Source organism: Trachymyrmex cornetzi, unplaced genomic scaffold (assembly GCF_001594075.2).
Source record: "Trachymyrmex cornetzi isolate Tcor2-1 unplaced genomic scaffold, Tcor1.1 scaffold302, whole genome shotgun sequence".
NCBI lineage: Eukaryota > Metazoa > Arthropoda > Insecta > Hymenoptera > Formicidae > Trachymyrmex > Trachymyrmex cornetzi.
Window position 1 is genome coordinate 829276 of NW_017297714.1, and position 17775 is coordinate 847050.

Sequence of the window (17775 nt, forward strand, 5' to 3'; positions counted from 1 at the left end):
GTCTTTCGATACTAGATATGAAGATGGCGACGAAGATGATAATCCTAGTTCATCCTTAAATCTCAGTTTGGTGTCGTCATCAGCTCTTGCCTTGAATTCGTCCACAGAATCGATTCGCGCCAACGGCGAACGAATATCGCCCAACAGGCAAGGGTATGCATATGAAAACTTATGAAGTTCTTATATAAGAAATAGAAGTTTAACAAAGAAAAAATTGTAAAGTATTTTATTTATATCCATTTCTATACTAAAATAGATTAATTTTAATCTTGGTTTAACTTACATTTAATTTCTTCCTCTTCTAAAAATTAGATTAAAGTAAAGAGTGAATTAAACAGAGATTAAAGTTAATCCACATTGGTAAATGGACATTAAACAGTTTTTTTAATTTGTATAATGCACAAACATTTTGGACATTTATTTTTGTATCTTTCAATCTTTTTAAATTTAAATTCCATATATGTATGTGTATTAACTCAGGAATAGTCACCTGGGGCATTTTTATATCCCAGTGGCGAAAAGAAATATGAATGAGTGTAAAATATTGTTTTATATATGGGTATATAACTTTTATTTATTTATTTTTTAAATAACTATTCTTTACAAAGCTTTAAATATGTGAATTCCATCGAAATAAAAAAACGTTATACTAATTAAAATTTTCATTTTTTAGAAATATATGCTATAACAAACTACCTAACGTGTTTAATACTTGTTTGCTTTCTATTTATGTTTTTTTTAGAAAATTATTTATGGACTAAATTTATATCCATTATGTTTATTGATATGAATCGTATCAATAAACATTACGGATATGAATTTAATACACAAATACTATAATAAATTGAAAACAATAATACATAATATGTTGTTACTATAATATTGATTTAATTGGTATAAAAATATCCCAGGTGATGGTAAAAAAAAATTAGGTAACTAGAATTACTCCTGAATTTAAAAAATTAATTAATTTAGTATTGCATCGCAAAACGTTTCACAGTGTTATGCGAAAATGAAACGCCTAAGTGTTACATCTAGGAGAATCCATAGAAGCCAACAGGGGCTCAGAAGATCGCCCGGATCCTCCGAGTCAGGAAAACAGATGTTTAATTCACCTTCTTCATCGTCTTCCTCGTCCAGCAGCGAGGGACGACAAGGGCGGTCACCTACGCCTAATCCATTCAGACGCGGAAATCCCTCGCGACAGCACCAGAGCGCTAGGACCAATCAAGTATCACCCGATTCTCATCAATCCCGAGTTAGAAGATCCAGGAGTCTCCAATTACCGGAGAAAAGGTCGCCGGGAACGACGGGCCCGCAGAGAGAACACTCCCGAGAGTCAAACGATGCACACAGAGTTGTTGTGAAAATTGTGAATGATCGAGGAAGTGATAGGTCCAAGCGCCATGTTCTTCAGAACAGTGAGTACTCTTCCTTGGATGTTTTACGCCTAAGATAATTTAATTCTAATTACAAACATAAATCGAATATTTTATAATGCGAAGAATAAATGTTCTCAAACGTATCTTTTATAAACCTTATATTTTCGTGAAAGGAAGATAATGATCATATATGCAAGAAATTCTTATATCTTTATAATAAATTATTCTTACTTCTGCAAAATTTATTTTAAATATTTACATTTAAAAATATTTGCATAAAATTTATAGCTATTCATTTTTTCATACGTTTTATAGAAAAATCAATGTGCAATGGAAAGTTTTGTAAAACACGAAGAATGTAAAAAAAATAGAAAATTTTATGAAATATATTGAAAATTATATAGTAGATTAATTGTTCAAAATCAAATGTTTCTTATATTAAATTTAGCGGACAAAAAACTGAAAAAAAGAATTGTTTTTAAAGAAAATATATGATTGTCATGCCAACGATCAAAATGGATCAAAATCGAACTCATTCTCTTATCCGATTTTTCCCAAATTCCTTAGGAAAAGCTCAATCCACTGACGATACCATAAATGAGAATCTTTTCCGCGAAACGGAGATGGTGACTGAATACCTGTATGGCACGCGTAGCCGCGTCGTGCCGAGAAATATGATGTCAAACCGCTATGAACGTCGCGACGAGAGCCAAGAACAGAGACGAGGCAACAACACATATGACGTCTACATCATATCCTCCAAGCAGCAACAGCAGCAGTCTTCGAAAGTATCGAATTCTTCACAATCTCAACAACAGCAGCAGCCACAGCAGTCGCAATCGCAACAGCAGCAGCAGCAGCAGCAGCAGCAGCAGCAACAGCAACAACAGCAGCAATCAAGGCGGCCACGAACGCTGCAGAGAGGTGCTACAACACCAAACGCAAACGCGCCATCCACCAATCAAGACTTCTGTATCAGCCCAGATACAAAACTGCGTTGTAATAGCAGCACGTGCGACTTTTGGCCTCATTGCTCACAAAGAGAAACCTTGTATTCGCCAAATCAAGCACCACCAGTTTTCATGAAGTTGTCGCAGAGTTACCCAGCACATCACAGACTCTCCACCGATGCTGGTAGTCATCGCGGAAGTGCGAGCTCTTCACCGGCCTCTCTCGAGCGAATGGATGATCGAGAGCTTCGCGAGAGAGATAACTTAAGGAAGAGCAGAAACAGTCAGCAGGGCAAGTATCAGGAGAGACCCAAAGCCATGCTCAAACAGGCCAATAGATGGTCGCCGTTGGAGGGATCTAACGGGAATGGTCCGTAATAGCTTAATTATCAAAAAATTTACCCCATTAAATTAAAATGTCACAAGTAGAAACAAATACTTATTTTAAATTAACAGTGTCTTACTTTTTTTTAAGAAAAGTTAGTTGTTATTTTAATCTTTAATATCTATACAGCACAGAAGCTTACAGCAACATTGTCTCGTAACGTTGTAATATTGCTGAAATGTCGTAACATTATTAGAACGATCTGTGCTATATGGGATAAGTGGAATAACTTAGATTCTATTTATATTAGAGTTTTCTGTAAATATATAAAGTAGGCTCTGGAACGGAGAAGAGGGATCAGATGAATCATCGAGTGTACCGGAAGCCCGATTTCCCGGGATCCTTCGAGAGCACCGACAGCAAGGATAGGAGAGTGTCGCCTGTTCAAGGAATGAACGTCGTCAATAGATCACCAAGCGGCGGCCCGATTATCTCCTCGTCGACGACCACCTCATCGTCTTCGAGCAGCGATATTTGGATTACCACGTCGGATCGCACGGTGACGAAGAGTCCGCGGAATGCAAAGAGCTCCGGTGCGTCCACGCCAATAGAGGATGCTGTGATCGGTTCGCTTAAAACGTTGATAGAACCACCAAAGGACGGCACACTATCCAGGCCTGGTAGCGCGCCAACTCGAGGTGAAGATTCGCTCACGGGCGATATCGTCCTGGATCCTCATCAGCGATCCTTGTCGCTGCCCAAATCCTTCCTGGCGCACAACACGGCGGAGAGGTAAGTACCAGTAATAGGATTTTTTTCCCACGTTATTTCTGCAAGTACGTGACTCGTCCGCGCAGATAAATCTCATAAAGCGAGATCTCGATGGAAAGTCGCCCGTGGTCTATACCTCCTGGTCCCATTCGAATGAAACGACGGATGCAATTTCGAGGCGGACGGCTTCGTGGATTCACGAATGGATTCGCCTTAAACGCAGTACGCGCCCGCGGCCGCGGCCGCGGTCGTTTAAATCCTGCGGTTAAGTTTACTAGGTTGCCGGGCCACCGTGCCGCGCCCGTTCGATTGCACTGGTAATTGGCTCTCGATCGAAACCCCGTCGGGTATTCCATTATACGTGCTCTGCATACGCGAGTCGCGTCGGGACAGCCTATCGGACTTGCCGCATCCTTGGAATTAGAATTAAGCCTCCAATACGAATATTACAGCCAGCGGGCCCTGTGCGCTTATTAGCGAATTTCTCCTGAAATCGATATTAAACTTTACATTTTATGTTATGACGTAATTAGACTTAAAAATGTTATTGCAAATTCGTTTTTAACGAAGCACGCTCTCTTAACATATCGATTTTTTTATAAGCCCTATAAAAATTTTCTCATAATTATTATTTCCGATAAAATCACAATAATCCGATAAAATACAGGAATATGATCGATATAGGCACCTGTCGGATTTTATATAGGTATGTTCGTCTCTAATACGATTTTCCCAAAATCGGGTTTTGAAATGGAAACGGAAATGGATACGGTTAAACGCGTATATGTATTCGTAGACTAATATTTTTACAGCATTGAAATTCGATTGGCAAATATTTGCGTACAACACGAAGACATATTCGAAATTTTCCTCTGTTCATTTCAGTTTATTTACAAGCTTTCGACATGAAGCTCAAAGATACAAATAAAAATGCAAATAAAACAAAATTAAAACTATCGAAATTAAAATAAAATGAATATATTGGAAGATAGATTATTCGGAGAGAAATCTGCAGAACTTGTGTCACAAAGCGTTGCAGCTGACGCAATATTAATGTATCTGACGTTATATTTATATTAAGTACTAAAAGACACTCTCGTCTCTGTCGAGAGACGAGACCGCGAGGTTGCTGTGTATAAAAACACGTGCGCTTTGCACGCAAAACGGCACGTGTGAAGCTTTCAATTAAACTGTCGCAGGGAAGAGGCGTCGCGACAGTCATTGGCGCGTCCTTTGTCCGGCGGGTAAATGTAATTTTAGCGACGCAACCTCGCGAGCATTTTCTTTCTCGACGCAAACTGTCCTTCGTTTGCTCCATCGCGAAATGACGAATGGCGTGGAATCTGCGATGACATGTTACTAACAGTGTAATCACGTGCAACAGACACATCGATATATCCCCGCGAGGAAAATGTACGCGTTAATTTCTCGTTAATTTTCGCCTTTCTGCTTCTCGCGTCATCTTGTCAGATTAACAACAAACTTGCTTACTCGCGCGAGAATACGGTAGATCCCGGTGCAGACTTGAAGCTCGTTGCGACTGCTAATTTGCAGTTTTACGCAAGAATGCAAATGCATACGAATCGGTGTGACCTAATTCTTGATTTAAATCCTCGGCCGTCGCACGGTAATGAACGTCACATCAATAATAAATTTTGTTGTCATGAGAATTTTTCTTTGTTTGGGAGCGCGCGTGCGAAGCGTGACACGATGTAATCGCGCATTTATTGAGACAATTGGGCACAAGTGTAAACTCGCCCACACGCGGCCCACGTACGATTTGTACCTTCGTGTTGATGTAGAATAATGAAGCAGCCTTGATGAAATGGCAAAAATGATTTCTGATTGACTGCCATTATTTTTAATGCAAATTGCGAAAAGCGTTCTTCACTGGAAATACGCTATAGAGAAATAAGAATAAGGTACCTAAGCCGAATAAAGCCTAGCACTAAATATATAACACTTTTAAATTACTTAAAAACACACTTTACGCCTAGAATATATGCTTAAAAGATGCCATAGGAGGTATTTAGATAAAAAAAGTAGCTAGAAAAATTAAAATCGACAGCAACATGTTTGTTTACTGTAACAAAAACTTATAACGAAGTGTGTGTGTGTGTGAATTATTTTTGTAACAGTTCACTGCAAAGTTTATCACAAGTACACATTATTTTATAGTTTACTATAACATATAATATTCAATATATTTCATATCATTCAATTTCCTAGCTATCAAAAAATACCAAATTTATTTTTTGAGATAATATTTTTTTTTAAATAATGTACTCTCATTGAATAAGGCTCGTTTAAGTGATTATTGCTATGTGTGTGTGGTCATTGTTATTTACTTGTTATTTGTTTGTATGAGACTTCCACCAGGGATAACGATTTTCAACACTGCCAATTTTTAAGAAGATAAAATTGTATCCAATTGCTAGAAATTTTCAAAGATTAAAAAATTAATTACAGAATCAAATTATAGATAATTGTGACGTTTAAGAGTAGAGTAAGTCCTAAGGGGAACTTTTTTTATGATTAATAATAATTTTAAAACTGATTTAGAAAGATAATGTTTAGAACAATGTAAGTCGAGACGTGGTTAATATTAAAAACAATACAAAATCAAAGGCATTGAACCACTACGCCAGTTATCGTCAGCGAAAAAGATGTATTTTATAATAGAATTAAACAAAAATTGGTATGACGATAGAGTTTTCTACAAGTCAAAGTAGTTATTAGAATTATACAAGTTTTGTTAATACAATGATTCGTTCTTTCTTAATTTAACAGATGGTCTAATTTAGACCGAAACGTCTTGTAATAAATTTTATAAAATACATCTTTTTCGCTGACGATAACTGGCGTAGTGGTTCAATGCCTTTGATTTTGTATTGTTGATAATGTTTAGTTTCTTTGTTATTTTTAATTTATTTTTTACTTAAGACTTATTATATTCATATGTATATAACATGGCCCAATATCAGAATTTAAAAAATTTTTTTGTTTATCTAAAAATATTCTATATAGAAGATATATTTTATTTTTGTGAATGAAAGAAATAAAAATTTTATTTTTACTTAACTTATTGTAGTATACCTCTATAAATAGAATTAAAAGAAAAGAAAATTAATTAGGCGGATCTTCTTTAACTCAGGTATTTTATACAAGTTCAGCACACCGCGATTCTATCCGTTTTTTTCCAAAAAATTTACGATGTTAAAGTTGGTACGAACTTGAAATTCTCGGATATTTAATTCCGAGAATTAATATGATAATTTAATATGAGACGAAGCGTAAAGCACTACGTCGATTGTCTCGTTGCTAACTGATCTCTCGCTAAATCTTGTCCAGTTGGTCATTTCGTGCGCGCCTTCAGACTTCCAAGCTTGATGTTATGTGCACTGAGTTTCCAACGTTTCTGAACTCGACATTTAATCCGGTAAACGCGAAGTTCCATGAGCTCTCTTCCTTCTTTCTAACATTCGTGAAACGCAAAACTTTTGATCCGCCGACCTCTTTGCGTGAGTTTCCACTGTATGGAATAACGTCAGAAACTGCGCGTTCCCGAGTTTATCGGAAGGGAAGTCACGTTGGAAAACATTAGATATCTGTAAGGAATCGCAAGATGTAAGACGGGGATTGCAAATTTTTCAAGATCATTATAAAATAGTTGATGATCAATTCAGCCATTCTAAAAAAGATGAGAGATTTTTTTTATTATAAGCCGTTTTTTACAAATATTTTATATTTTTACTTTATTTACACGTATATTTAATATTATTTATAAATACACATATACACATACATATATTTAAAATTATTTACAAACAATATTAAATTAACTAACATTTAAATTAATAATAAAAGAGAAGATGGTATATACGAGTACATGGCTCTTGTAAGTAAAATATAATGAGCCCTCTTAATATCTCCGTTAGATAGTGAACTATATTGATTATTTATAGAATTATTTATTTAGTAACCCGCTGTTATCATTATTCCATTTACAATAGCCAACATTTATTATGATGTATTTTTACTTATCAAGTTCCGGAACATTTTCAAGGTACATTTTAGTATATGTTTCCTCATTATTTATAAACTTGAACGTATTATCACGGGAATATATGTATGTTTGAGTTTGTTGTTCGTTATTTAATATTTAATTTGGCTGTATACAATTCAAGTTATATACAGTTAATTTTTAAAGGACAAAGGAGAGGATAATCAGAGGCCCAGAAAGCATTATTTGTGCGATATTGTTTTGATTTTTTTTTCAAACGTTTTATAACAAACTTTTCTATGCTTAAATTTTACTATCGTTTTTCAATATTACATTTTATTTCAAAATTTGTCTGAAGAATAATAGGGATCTTTGAGGCCTAAACTGTTCTGTTAGCTAATACTTTTGCTCGATTAAGGATTAAGGGGCTTATTCTGTAACTCTTAACGACTGTCGTAATAGTATTATACTGTTATTTTTTTTATTATGTATAAAACCTGCGCAATCGTAATACTACAGTTACAGTCGTTAAAAGTTACAGAAATGTATATATATATATATATATATATATATATATATACATATATATTATAGCATAACATTTTATTAATATAGTCCCCTAAAAGTACTGATTGACAACCATTTTTCGAAATTTTTACATAAAAATAATTATTTAAGAAGTTAATTATAATTCTATCGCTAATCTGTAGTTCACATGCATTATAGATTTTTAGTATTGAACAGCCTATATAGGAAAGAAATTATGTATACATGTATATATTCTGAAATATTTTATTTTTTTATAATTCTGCGTCTTTTAAGCAAAACCAATTTTTTCAATCCATTTTTGTGGGATATCACATTACCATTTCTGTTCCTTTTTGAAGTTTGTCTTTGAAGCCTATTATGCTTTGTCGCCACGTTTTTATAAATAATGTTCTAAATAATAAATATGTATTTCATAACTTTGAATTTATAAAATTGATTGAGGAATATACTTTGACAAATGTAATATAATCGCTAAGTTTTCAATTTACATATTAATTATTAATTATTAACAAAATTAGTAATATATAAACGGGAGATTATAATATCATCTTTTCCTCTATTAAATTAATTTAATATTATTTACAAATAATATTAATATATAAATAAATATTTAGATTTAAATATAAATATATAAATTTATATACAGATATTCTATTTATTATATTATTCCCTCAATATTACTAATACGTTATAAAAATGTGTCGAGAAGTATTATTAATTTGATGTCGCAACCATTCGCATGAGATCGTTCATTTTGATGACATATCCAGATCACTACTCATCTCTCTCCATCAATCCTCTAATTCTAATAACTATAGTGCATATTGTAGATCTCAACGCTCGCCATAAACATTTCTTTAATAAAAGTGGCAGCCAGTAAATGAAATAAACAGTATCGTCGGCAAATGGAAATATCGATCTTTATCTAGGCTATGAAATCTCACTTTACGTGCACGCGATGACTGACGTTTATTTAATATTTATGGAGTGTTATCTATCAAGAGAAACCACATTCTTCGGTTCACGACGCCATAAGTGTCACCGATCGATGTATCATACTACCCTTCCTTTTATGACGCCTCCGAAATATCCTTTAATCATTTTTATTTTTTTTTTACCTTACTTTATCGGAAAAATTCCTTGACGAAAATACAAATATCAAATGTAACAAATTTCAAGTGATAGAAAATAACAAATTTCTTAAAAGATAATTAAAAATTATTAACAGCCTTGTCTTTTGTAACTAATAAGATATATTCATAAAAAGAATATCGAAAAGAAATTAATATCTATAATATTAATAATATATTAATATTAATATTTATATACACATATTTCTTTTACAACTATACGAGAGCAATAAATATATTTCTCCTTCACACTATAAAATCAAGGTACAATAAGAGAAGAGAGAGAATTACGATAATAATTTATTGCACATCCGTAGTAATATTTATTATATAATAACACGGTAGTGGCGATGATAATAATAATAATATGGACAACTTTTATCCTCAAAATACACATTGTTTAATGTTGCTATAAAAGATAATAACTAAAGTAATGTCAGAAAAATATAATTAGTATGATTAGAATGAATAAAAATCATAAACAAGATTTTAACTATATATATATATATATACAATATATATATTTATAACAGCCATGATAATATTTTGACGCTTTACTCAATTTTAATATAAATTAATATAATTTATTATTTTAATATAAATTAATATAAATCAGGTTAATTAAGATCATACTTTATAAATGTATCTTATAATATTTCTCCACTAAATTATTTTATAGAAATATCGAATAACTCTAAAATTATAAAATTAATTTATTTTCTGCTCTCTGCACGGAAAGAATTTTTCGTTATTTTTTACCGCAAAATTCATTACAAATTTCATCATATTTGGTAATAAACTTGGGACAACTTGACAATAATGAAATATTATCAGTAACGATAGATTTTTTGAAATATACAAGAGACTTTTTATAAATGATGTAGTAAAAATTATAATGCAGATTGTAAAATGTTTTGAAGTGAGTAAGTTCTAGCGTAGCTAGAGACACACTCGACAACGAAAATAAATCGATAAATATCGATTACAGTCGATCAATTACTATGTTACATGGTAAAATTATAAGCGACTAAATCAAATTAAAAATATCATGCTGTATGGTAAAAATTGTATAAGCTATTTTATATATTCATGACTAGCATCTATTCTTTTAAAATAATAAAGAATCATAAACTGCGTAACATATTTTAAAATGTTGAAATTTTACTATATCCTTTAGTAAAATTAATAAAATATATTACATATCTTATTATGACACATATTAATAAATTAAAGAAACTCATATACAATTCTTTGAAATACTATGTTGTCCCACTATTATCATGATTTTCAAGCTAAATTCTAAGAGAAAATTCTCTCCGTGTGTATTTTACCTAAAAGAAATATTTCAAATTTTCGAAATTTTTTCTTAACTTTTGAATTTCTTAATTTACTCATAAATAAACTGTCAATGAATTTCTTTTGATTAAATAATAAAAAGAATTTTTCAAAGAATTTTTTACGTCTCTTTTCTTCTTGTTGCTTTATGAAAATAGAAAAATTTACCAGATCCGCGATTGGATACAGTTCAATAACAGCAATGTTATGGTCAAGTAAATTCTCGTTTACTTTTCAACGACGCCTACGTATATCGAGAATTCTGTATGTGGGCGTAGAAACTAAGACAACTTCTCAGGTCGCAAAGCTTGATTCTGTGCTGTATACCGACATCGACCACGCTTGGAGTATTAATCTCCCAAGGATCGTAATTCGTGCGACAGGTGGTCGGCCAAATCTCGAGGAATCGACCGCTGATACTGATTAGAGACGAGAGTCATCTAATTGTTCGACGGATTGATCGGAAATTCACATCTCGTATTCTCGTATAATCCTAATGCTCGTACACTTCACAAATTACTCCAAGTCTTTTCCACAAAACTTGTTGACGTATCGCTTTATCGAGATTGATCGAAGTGCATCTTCCGCTTCAAAGCCATCGAATTTACCAAATGTTTATTTCATACGAGATTAGACTCAAGAATTACTCTGAGAAACGTGAATGCATAGAAAATCGAACGTCAATAAAGGAAATAATGATCCCTGAAGTAACTAAAAATTAATCTATTTTGATTAATTTTTTTGTTTAAATATTTAAACTGTGCGGTTATGAATTTTATTTTTTCGAATATGCGATATTCAATCGAATGCGAAATGTTACATCGAGCTGTCGAATTAAAAGCCCTCGAAATAATGGAGATTGCGCGCTCACGCCCTTCAATCAAAATATATCGCTATTTGCGTTATATTTGGAACTTCATCGCTCGCATCGATGCATCGTGTTGCCGCTTATTTTCTTTGGTCCATTTCGCTGATCCTCATATAGATGGACGAGTATTATTGATTTCGCGGCCACACGTATTCATTCACACTCATAATTGGGACAGCACTGTATACACTTGATACACTTGAAAGCGCAAATCGCGTGCGTTTCGCGTCAAAGTCAAGCGGAAATTATGATTTCTACTCGTCAGTTTGATAGCACAACCGGGTACCTTGATTAATCAACAAATTGCGATTCGACGCATTTAGCGATGCGCTTCAGCAATAACTGCGTGTGCCATTAATCACTGCCCGAATGATGCACTGCGAATATCATGCTACTAAATTATTGACTATACTGACGCTTTCTATTCTTTTATTAACATCTATCAAAACATTAATCACTAAAATTAATTTGGGGGTTCTTTTCCCCCGCCTATAATAATTACAGATGTCTTACCTTTCAAGGGGTAACGCCACTCTATAAGAGCTCGAAAAAAAGACGTGATTTTGATAATTTTTTACGGAGATACAATAAAGGAAATGGGAAATCTGTTTATAGGAGTTTATTATACATGTTCTGAAGTAAATAAAATAATTTTTTAATTAACATTTTTAAACAAAATGGCGACTACATGATACGAAACTCGAGACCACCTCTCGCCGAAGGACCGGAAAAGTTTCTCCCACAATTTTCAATCTGGAACAGAAAACCAAAATTTTTTGAAAACTATATATGATTGGCTACAGAAGTACGTAGGGGATTTTGAAAATATTGAATTTTGAAACAATAGTGCTTATCTGAAAAAAAATTCATTTTTCGGTAAAAAAAATTTCACCGTAAATTGTTTATAACAAGAAAAGTTGATAAAATATCAAAAAATCCCTACGTACTTCTGTAGCCAATCATATATTTTTCAAAAAATTTTAGTTTTTTGTTCCAGATTGAAAATTGTGGGAGAAACTTTTCCGGCCCTTCGGTGAGAGGTGGTCTTGAGTTTCGTATTATGTAGCCGCCACTTTGTTTAAAAATGTTAATTAAAAATTTTTTTATTTACTTCAGAACAGGTATAATAAACCCCTATAAACAGATTTCCCATTTCCTTTATTGTATCTCCATAAAAAATTATCAAAAACACATCATTTTTTTCGAGCTCTAGAGTGGCGTTACCCCTTAAGCAAAAAAAAAGGGTTACTGAAAATATAATTGAACAAACGAAATGTTGTTTTTCTTTTTGTCATCAGAAATGTTGCAAATATTGGAAAAAAAAAGTGATCATAATGTTTTTTAAAATACACTTCGCATAACAATTAGAGGATCACTTTGAAACCTACAAATTTTGCCGATCTTTAAGAGGCTGTATCTCAGCTTTCAGGGATTACAAGACAGTTTTTCTGATTGCATTATAAAGAATATTGACTTTGAAATAGTTAAAATAATTTTTTCTGCTCTATCAAATGGTCTTTTTCGCGAAGACTATAAGCAGGTCATATTAAAATTCTGAAAATTTCACGATGTTTTAATTTTTTACGAACAAAATAAAGATAGAATGAAAAATGTCACTATAAACATTACCAATAAGTTTTGAGAAATCGAAAACTTTTCTTTTAATATAACACCACGAACATTGCTCTAGCATGTCTAGAAGCTGAGTTATCAAATTCTAAATTGAACGGTACATTTTGCAAAATTTTAGATAATTATCACAATCGCATCACGATGTGCATTAGGGAAGGTTACTCGATTAGAGTTTACACATCATTTGTGTAGAGAGAGAGTGTGTGTATGTGTGTGTATGGCTGTGTGCACGCCCAAACAAGATGCCCCGAACGGTGAAGACCGGAACAACACTTAAGAAGAGGTTCTTCAAATTATTTTAAAACGAAAATTCCTATACCAAAATATCGAGACTATAATAGTTTTTGAACTATAAACATTTAATGTTAGCGAATTATACCGCCTAAAATTTGTGCGTTCAAGTATGATACAACGCAAAATGCTAAAAGTGAAAACTAATTATTGCCTCTTGCAAATATCAATATAAAATTATGTACGGAAGATATAATTACTGATATTTTTAATTATTGATACTTATTACGTTAAAAAAAAATATTTTTCCTCAACATTTTGATATTAGGATTTTCATCTTAAAATGATCTCAGGTATCTCCCCTTAAGCGTTGTTTCGGTCTTTCTTTAGAGAGCACTCTGTACACACACACGCGCGCGCGCGCGCGCGCGCGCACGCACACACACACACACAACATTGCACACTACACACATAATGTACGAATTACGTCCGAGGTACAAATTCCCCACGGTGCACATTGGGTAACACGAACGCTAGCAATGATTAACCAAAATCTTGTAAAATGCACGGTTTACTTTGGAACCTGATAACTCAACTCCTAAGCATGTTAGAGTAATGTTCGTGGTGTCATTTTAAAGGAAAGGTTTTTGATTTCTCAAAACCTATGTGATAATATTTTTTACTCTGTCAATTAACATTATTTTGTCCGTGAAAAGCAAGAAAATCGTGAATTTTTCAGAATATTAACGACTTGCTTCTGCAGATCTTCGCAAAAAAGATCATTTGATAGAGCAGAAAATATTATTTTAACTTTTTTTATAATGCACTCAGAAAAATATCCTGCGATCCCTGGAAGCCTCTTAAAGATTGGCAAAATTTGCAGGTTTTAAAGTGATCCCCCGATTATTGTGTGTAAGTGTATATGTATGTATATATTTATATATATATATATAAACGAACGTGATGCAGCTTTGTCGTGTGTTCACAATTAATATTCTCTATGGTTTTCGCAGATAGTAATTAGTCGATACTCAGAATAAATAATTCCCAAAAGTCCGTACTATTCTTAACCACAATATCGATAATCACTCTTTCGCAGAATTTTAACGGAAATTTACTCGAAACAAGCTCAAAAGAATCGTGAATGTCGATGATAGCTCAGATAGCCGACTGCTTAGCCACGACATTGGCAAAGGGAGTGGTTCGTGAGGGACAGAAGAGATTTCGGAGAACGAGTAGAGTATTGCAGCAATGAAATACACAGAATTTGTAACAATAAAATAGTAACAAGTATATTCTATCAACTATCTACAATTTCCTGTACACGCTGGATAATTAACCTTTGGAGGACCGAAGGCCCCTTTAGGGACTCGACAGTGGCGTCACTTTTTTCGCCACTCAACCCTATGACATTGACAAAAAAATTCTAGCTCTTTAAAAAAAAGTCGATCAAAAACATGCCGGTCCTCAGAAGGTTAATCAACGGTGATACTCGAGGAAGAAACGTTCACTGAATTTTACCTCTTCCGACTACGTTTTCAACAACGCGATATTAACTAAAAACTTCTCTCGACGGTACGAGCTCACGCAAGATAGAATGTAATTGTTAAACAATCTGCGCAATCATTAAAGATCAGTTGAATTAATATAAACAATGTAATGATATGTATAATCATGCTAATATGAGCAAACACAAGGTATTAATATGTGATATAATCAAAATTTTATTAAGCAATTGCGGTATACGTTTCGACCCTCGTTTCGGATCCTCTTCAGTATATAAATTAATGACTCAAAAACAATTAGTTATTAGTAAAGTCGCATTATGATGACTGTGTCTAATCTTAACGGAAAGTAGGACATCAAATTGACAGGTTTGATGTAACGTTGAATCGGAAAAACATAGATTTACCACCTACTCCGTTATTGAATTAAAATTTTAATAGCGAGTATGAAAACGATGTTAACAGTTCAAACGGTCAACGGATAAATGATTATCATCGTTTTCATCGTTTTCATACTCGCTATTAAAATTTTAATTCAATAACGGAGTAGGTGGTAATTCTATGTTTTTCCGATTCAACGTTACATCAAACCTGTCAATTTGATGTCCTACTTTCCGTTAAGATTGGACACAGTCATCATAATGCGACCTTACTAATAACTAATTGTTTTTGAGTCATTAATTTATGTACTGAAGAGGACCTGAAACGAGGGTCGTAACGTATACCGCAATTGCTTAATAAAGTTTTGATTATATTACACATTAATATCTTGTGTCGGTTCATATTAGCATTAACATATCATTAGATTTAATCTTTTGAGCCTATTATTATTACTTTTGGATAAACATAATAATACTTGATAATACTTGAACGTCACGTTACAATTCCCCTTTCCCTGGATAGGATCGAGAAGGTCTTAGCTACGACGAACGTCAGTAGCCACCAATTTTCAATCGATAGTTGCCTGGCGGTATATCACGAGCGAATTGCAGATATATGGATAGCCTTCTAATATCTACGGTACGAGAATTACAGTTCTCTAATCGGCTGCGTCCAGCCTCTTCAAAAACGAAAGGAATTCTTCAGAATTTAATTTAAAGAAACGAAATGCTCAAAATGGTAGTGACTCCAAAAAGATTTTGGTTAGTCAAAGGTGATCCTACTAACACATCTCGCTATGCTGAGCTTATATCCTGTAAAGGGTTTACTCGCGATTCTCCCATATTCTCAGATACGCTCAAATACGCTCAAATATTGTCAAAGCTATATAATTTTCAGAATGCAACTTAAAAAAAAATGTTTGCCCTCTAATAGCCCTGTACTATTCTCAAAGACGCATAAAGTTTGCAAAGTGCAACTGAAAAAAACTTGCCTCCCGACACGCAACTCATTCGATACTCTCCCCTTTCCCGAAACATTCAACGGGAAACGATATCGCCAGGCTAAAGTCGTCCAAAAGAAAGTACGAAAGAAAGATTTTCCCGTCTCTATGAAGTAACCTTGGCCCCGCGCCACGCAACCAGTCCAATTCTTCGGAAAGTATCATCAGAAAAGTGGGAAAGAACCACTATCCCTATCATCCAATCACTCAGAGAAAGAACACCACATCACGTGAGAAGAGAGATCAACAGTTGCTCATAGACTAGAGGAACGCTCGGATATAGGAAGTACGAAAGGAACAAACGAAAATTGGCTTATCTACGTTTTATTAGACCCAACATATAATAGAAAGTCTTTTAAGGATCGATAACATAGTTTCCGCGATATAGCTGCTATTGGGGTGTGTCTTCTTCCCTCGAAGGCTCCTGCTCTGGACGATAGGGTCCTATACGCCTCCAGGTCTCCCGACATCTCTCACAATCCCGCAGGATGACTCCCTGCTGGCCGCACTCGTAACAGAAGAGGCGGTCCCTGAGCTCAGAGCATCGGGAATAGCGATCCCCCATGGATCCACAATTCCAGCATCCCATGCGGAGGATAACTGGACGCTCCTCAGCTCTTTCGGCCTAACGCTCCTCTCGCTTCTTCACCTCCAGGATGGATTCCACGGCGAAGGCAGGGTCCGTTTGAACGGCTACCCCCTGCCAATCAGGGAGGTTTGCGTGGTAACAGTTCGTCTAGTGGGAACCGCCCGTATACCCCGACCCATGGCCACCGCTCTTCCCGGAGCGTCGGCCTGTATTTCCACATCTCGCATCGTAGGCCACTCCCGCACCTGGACGCCCCAAGATAGAATAGCGGCTGTGGCGAAAAGAGTTCCTTCCAGAATCCGAGAATTTCATAAAAAAACCGTCTCAGAGTCGGGCAATATCGTCGCCAAAAGTCCTCACGAGCTTTCTTCATTTTCCTTCGGAAACGACGGTAACTCCTCAAACGATTTCGGTAGCTATGGACATTAATTTAGATAGTTTGGCGGTGATATTATGAGCCGTGGACGATAAGGCGCTCCTCCCACTTCGCAGCGTTTCGCAGTTCCACTTCTCAGTGGCTCCCTAACACCGTCGACGCAACGTGTACTGGTTCTAACTCGTAACCTAAATTCAGAAAATCAGGTGAGGTGCAGACCGACGAATAATGTGCGGTATTATACGCGAAACGGAAATTCTTCAGATGAACATCCCACTCGCAGTGGTTGCGATCTAGGAAGGCTATGAAAATTGTTTTGAGTACACGATTTACCCTCTCGACTGGGCTGGCTTGCGGATAGGGATGTACGATCTCGATCCGATCTTTTAATCGATTCGCCAGTATCCGATTTTAAGGTAGATCGATTCATTTAGTAAGAGATCGATCGTTCTTCGAAGCGTAGGAGTGGATTCGGAAATTCAAGATATATTTTGATATCATTTCATTCCTGTTGTTCACTGAATGTTGAACAAGGATAAAATAATATCTATATACACTCAGATGGTGTTTCTTAATGCTGGCAGCCCTGCCCGTTAGTTGATTTGTAACATTTCATCTTGTTCTCTTTCATTTCCTTATTTTTACCTTTTATCGTAGATTCTGTATCGTACTTACATCGTTCAACCGTTATCAGATTTGATTCTTATAAGTATAGGCATTTAAAAACTTAAAAAGTCGTATGTTTTTA

At 34.5% G+C, this 17775-nt stretch overlaps 1 protein-coding gene across 1 annotated transcript in view; it reads left to right on the plus strand.

The window, feature by feature from the left end:
* Positions 1 to 17775, plus strand: part of RhoGEF3 (Rho guanine nucleotide exchange factor 3) — a 179008-nt gene that overhangs the window by 52287 nt on the left and 108946 nt on the right. The window contains exons 7-10 of the mRNA XM_018509523.1: positions 16 to 153; positions 1039 to 1421; positions 1950 to 2702; positions 2993 to 3449. Coding sequence (XP_018365025.1) covers positions 16 to 153; positions 1039 to 1421; positions 1950 to 2702; positions 2993 to 3449 — 1731 coding nt within the window. The remainder of the gene's footprint in view (positions 1 to 15; positions 154 to 1038; positions 1422 to 1949; positions 2703 to 2992; positions 3450 to 17775) is intronic.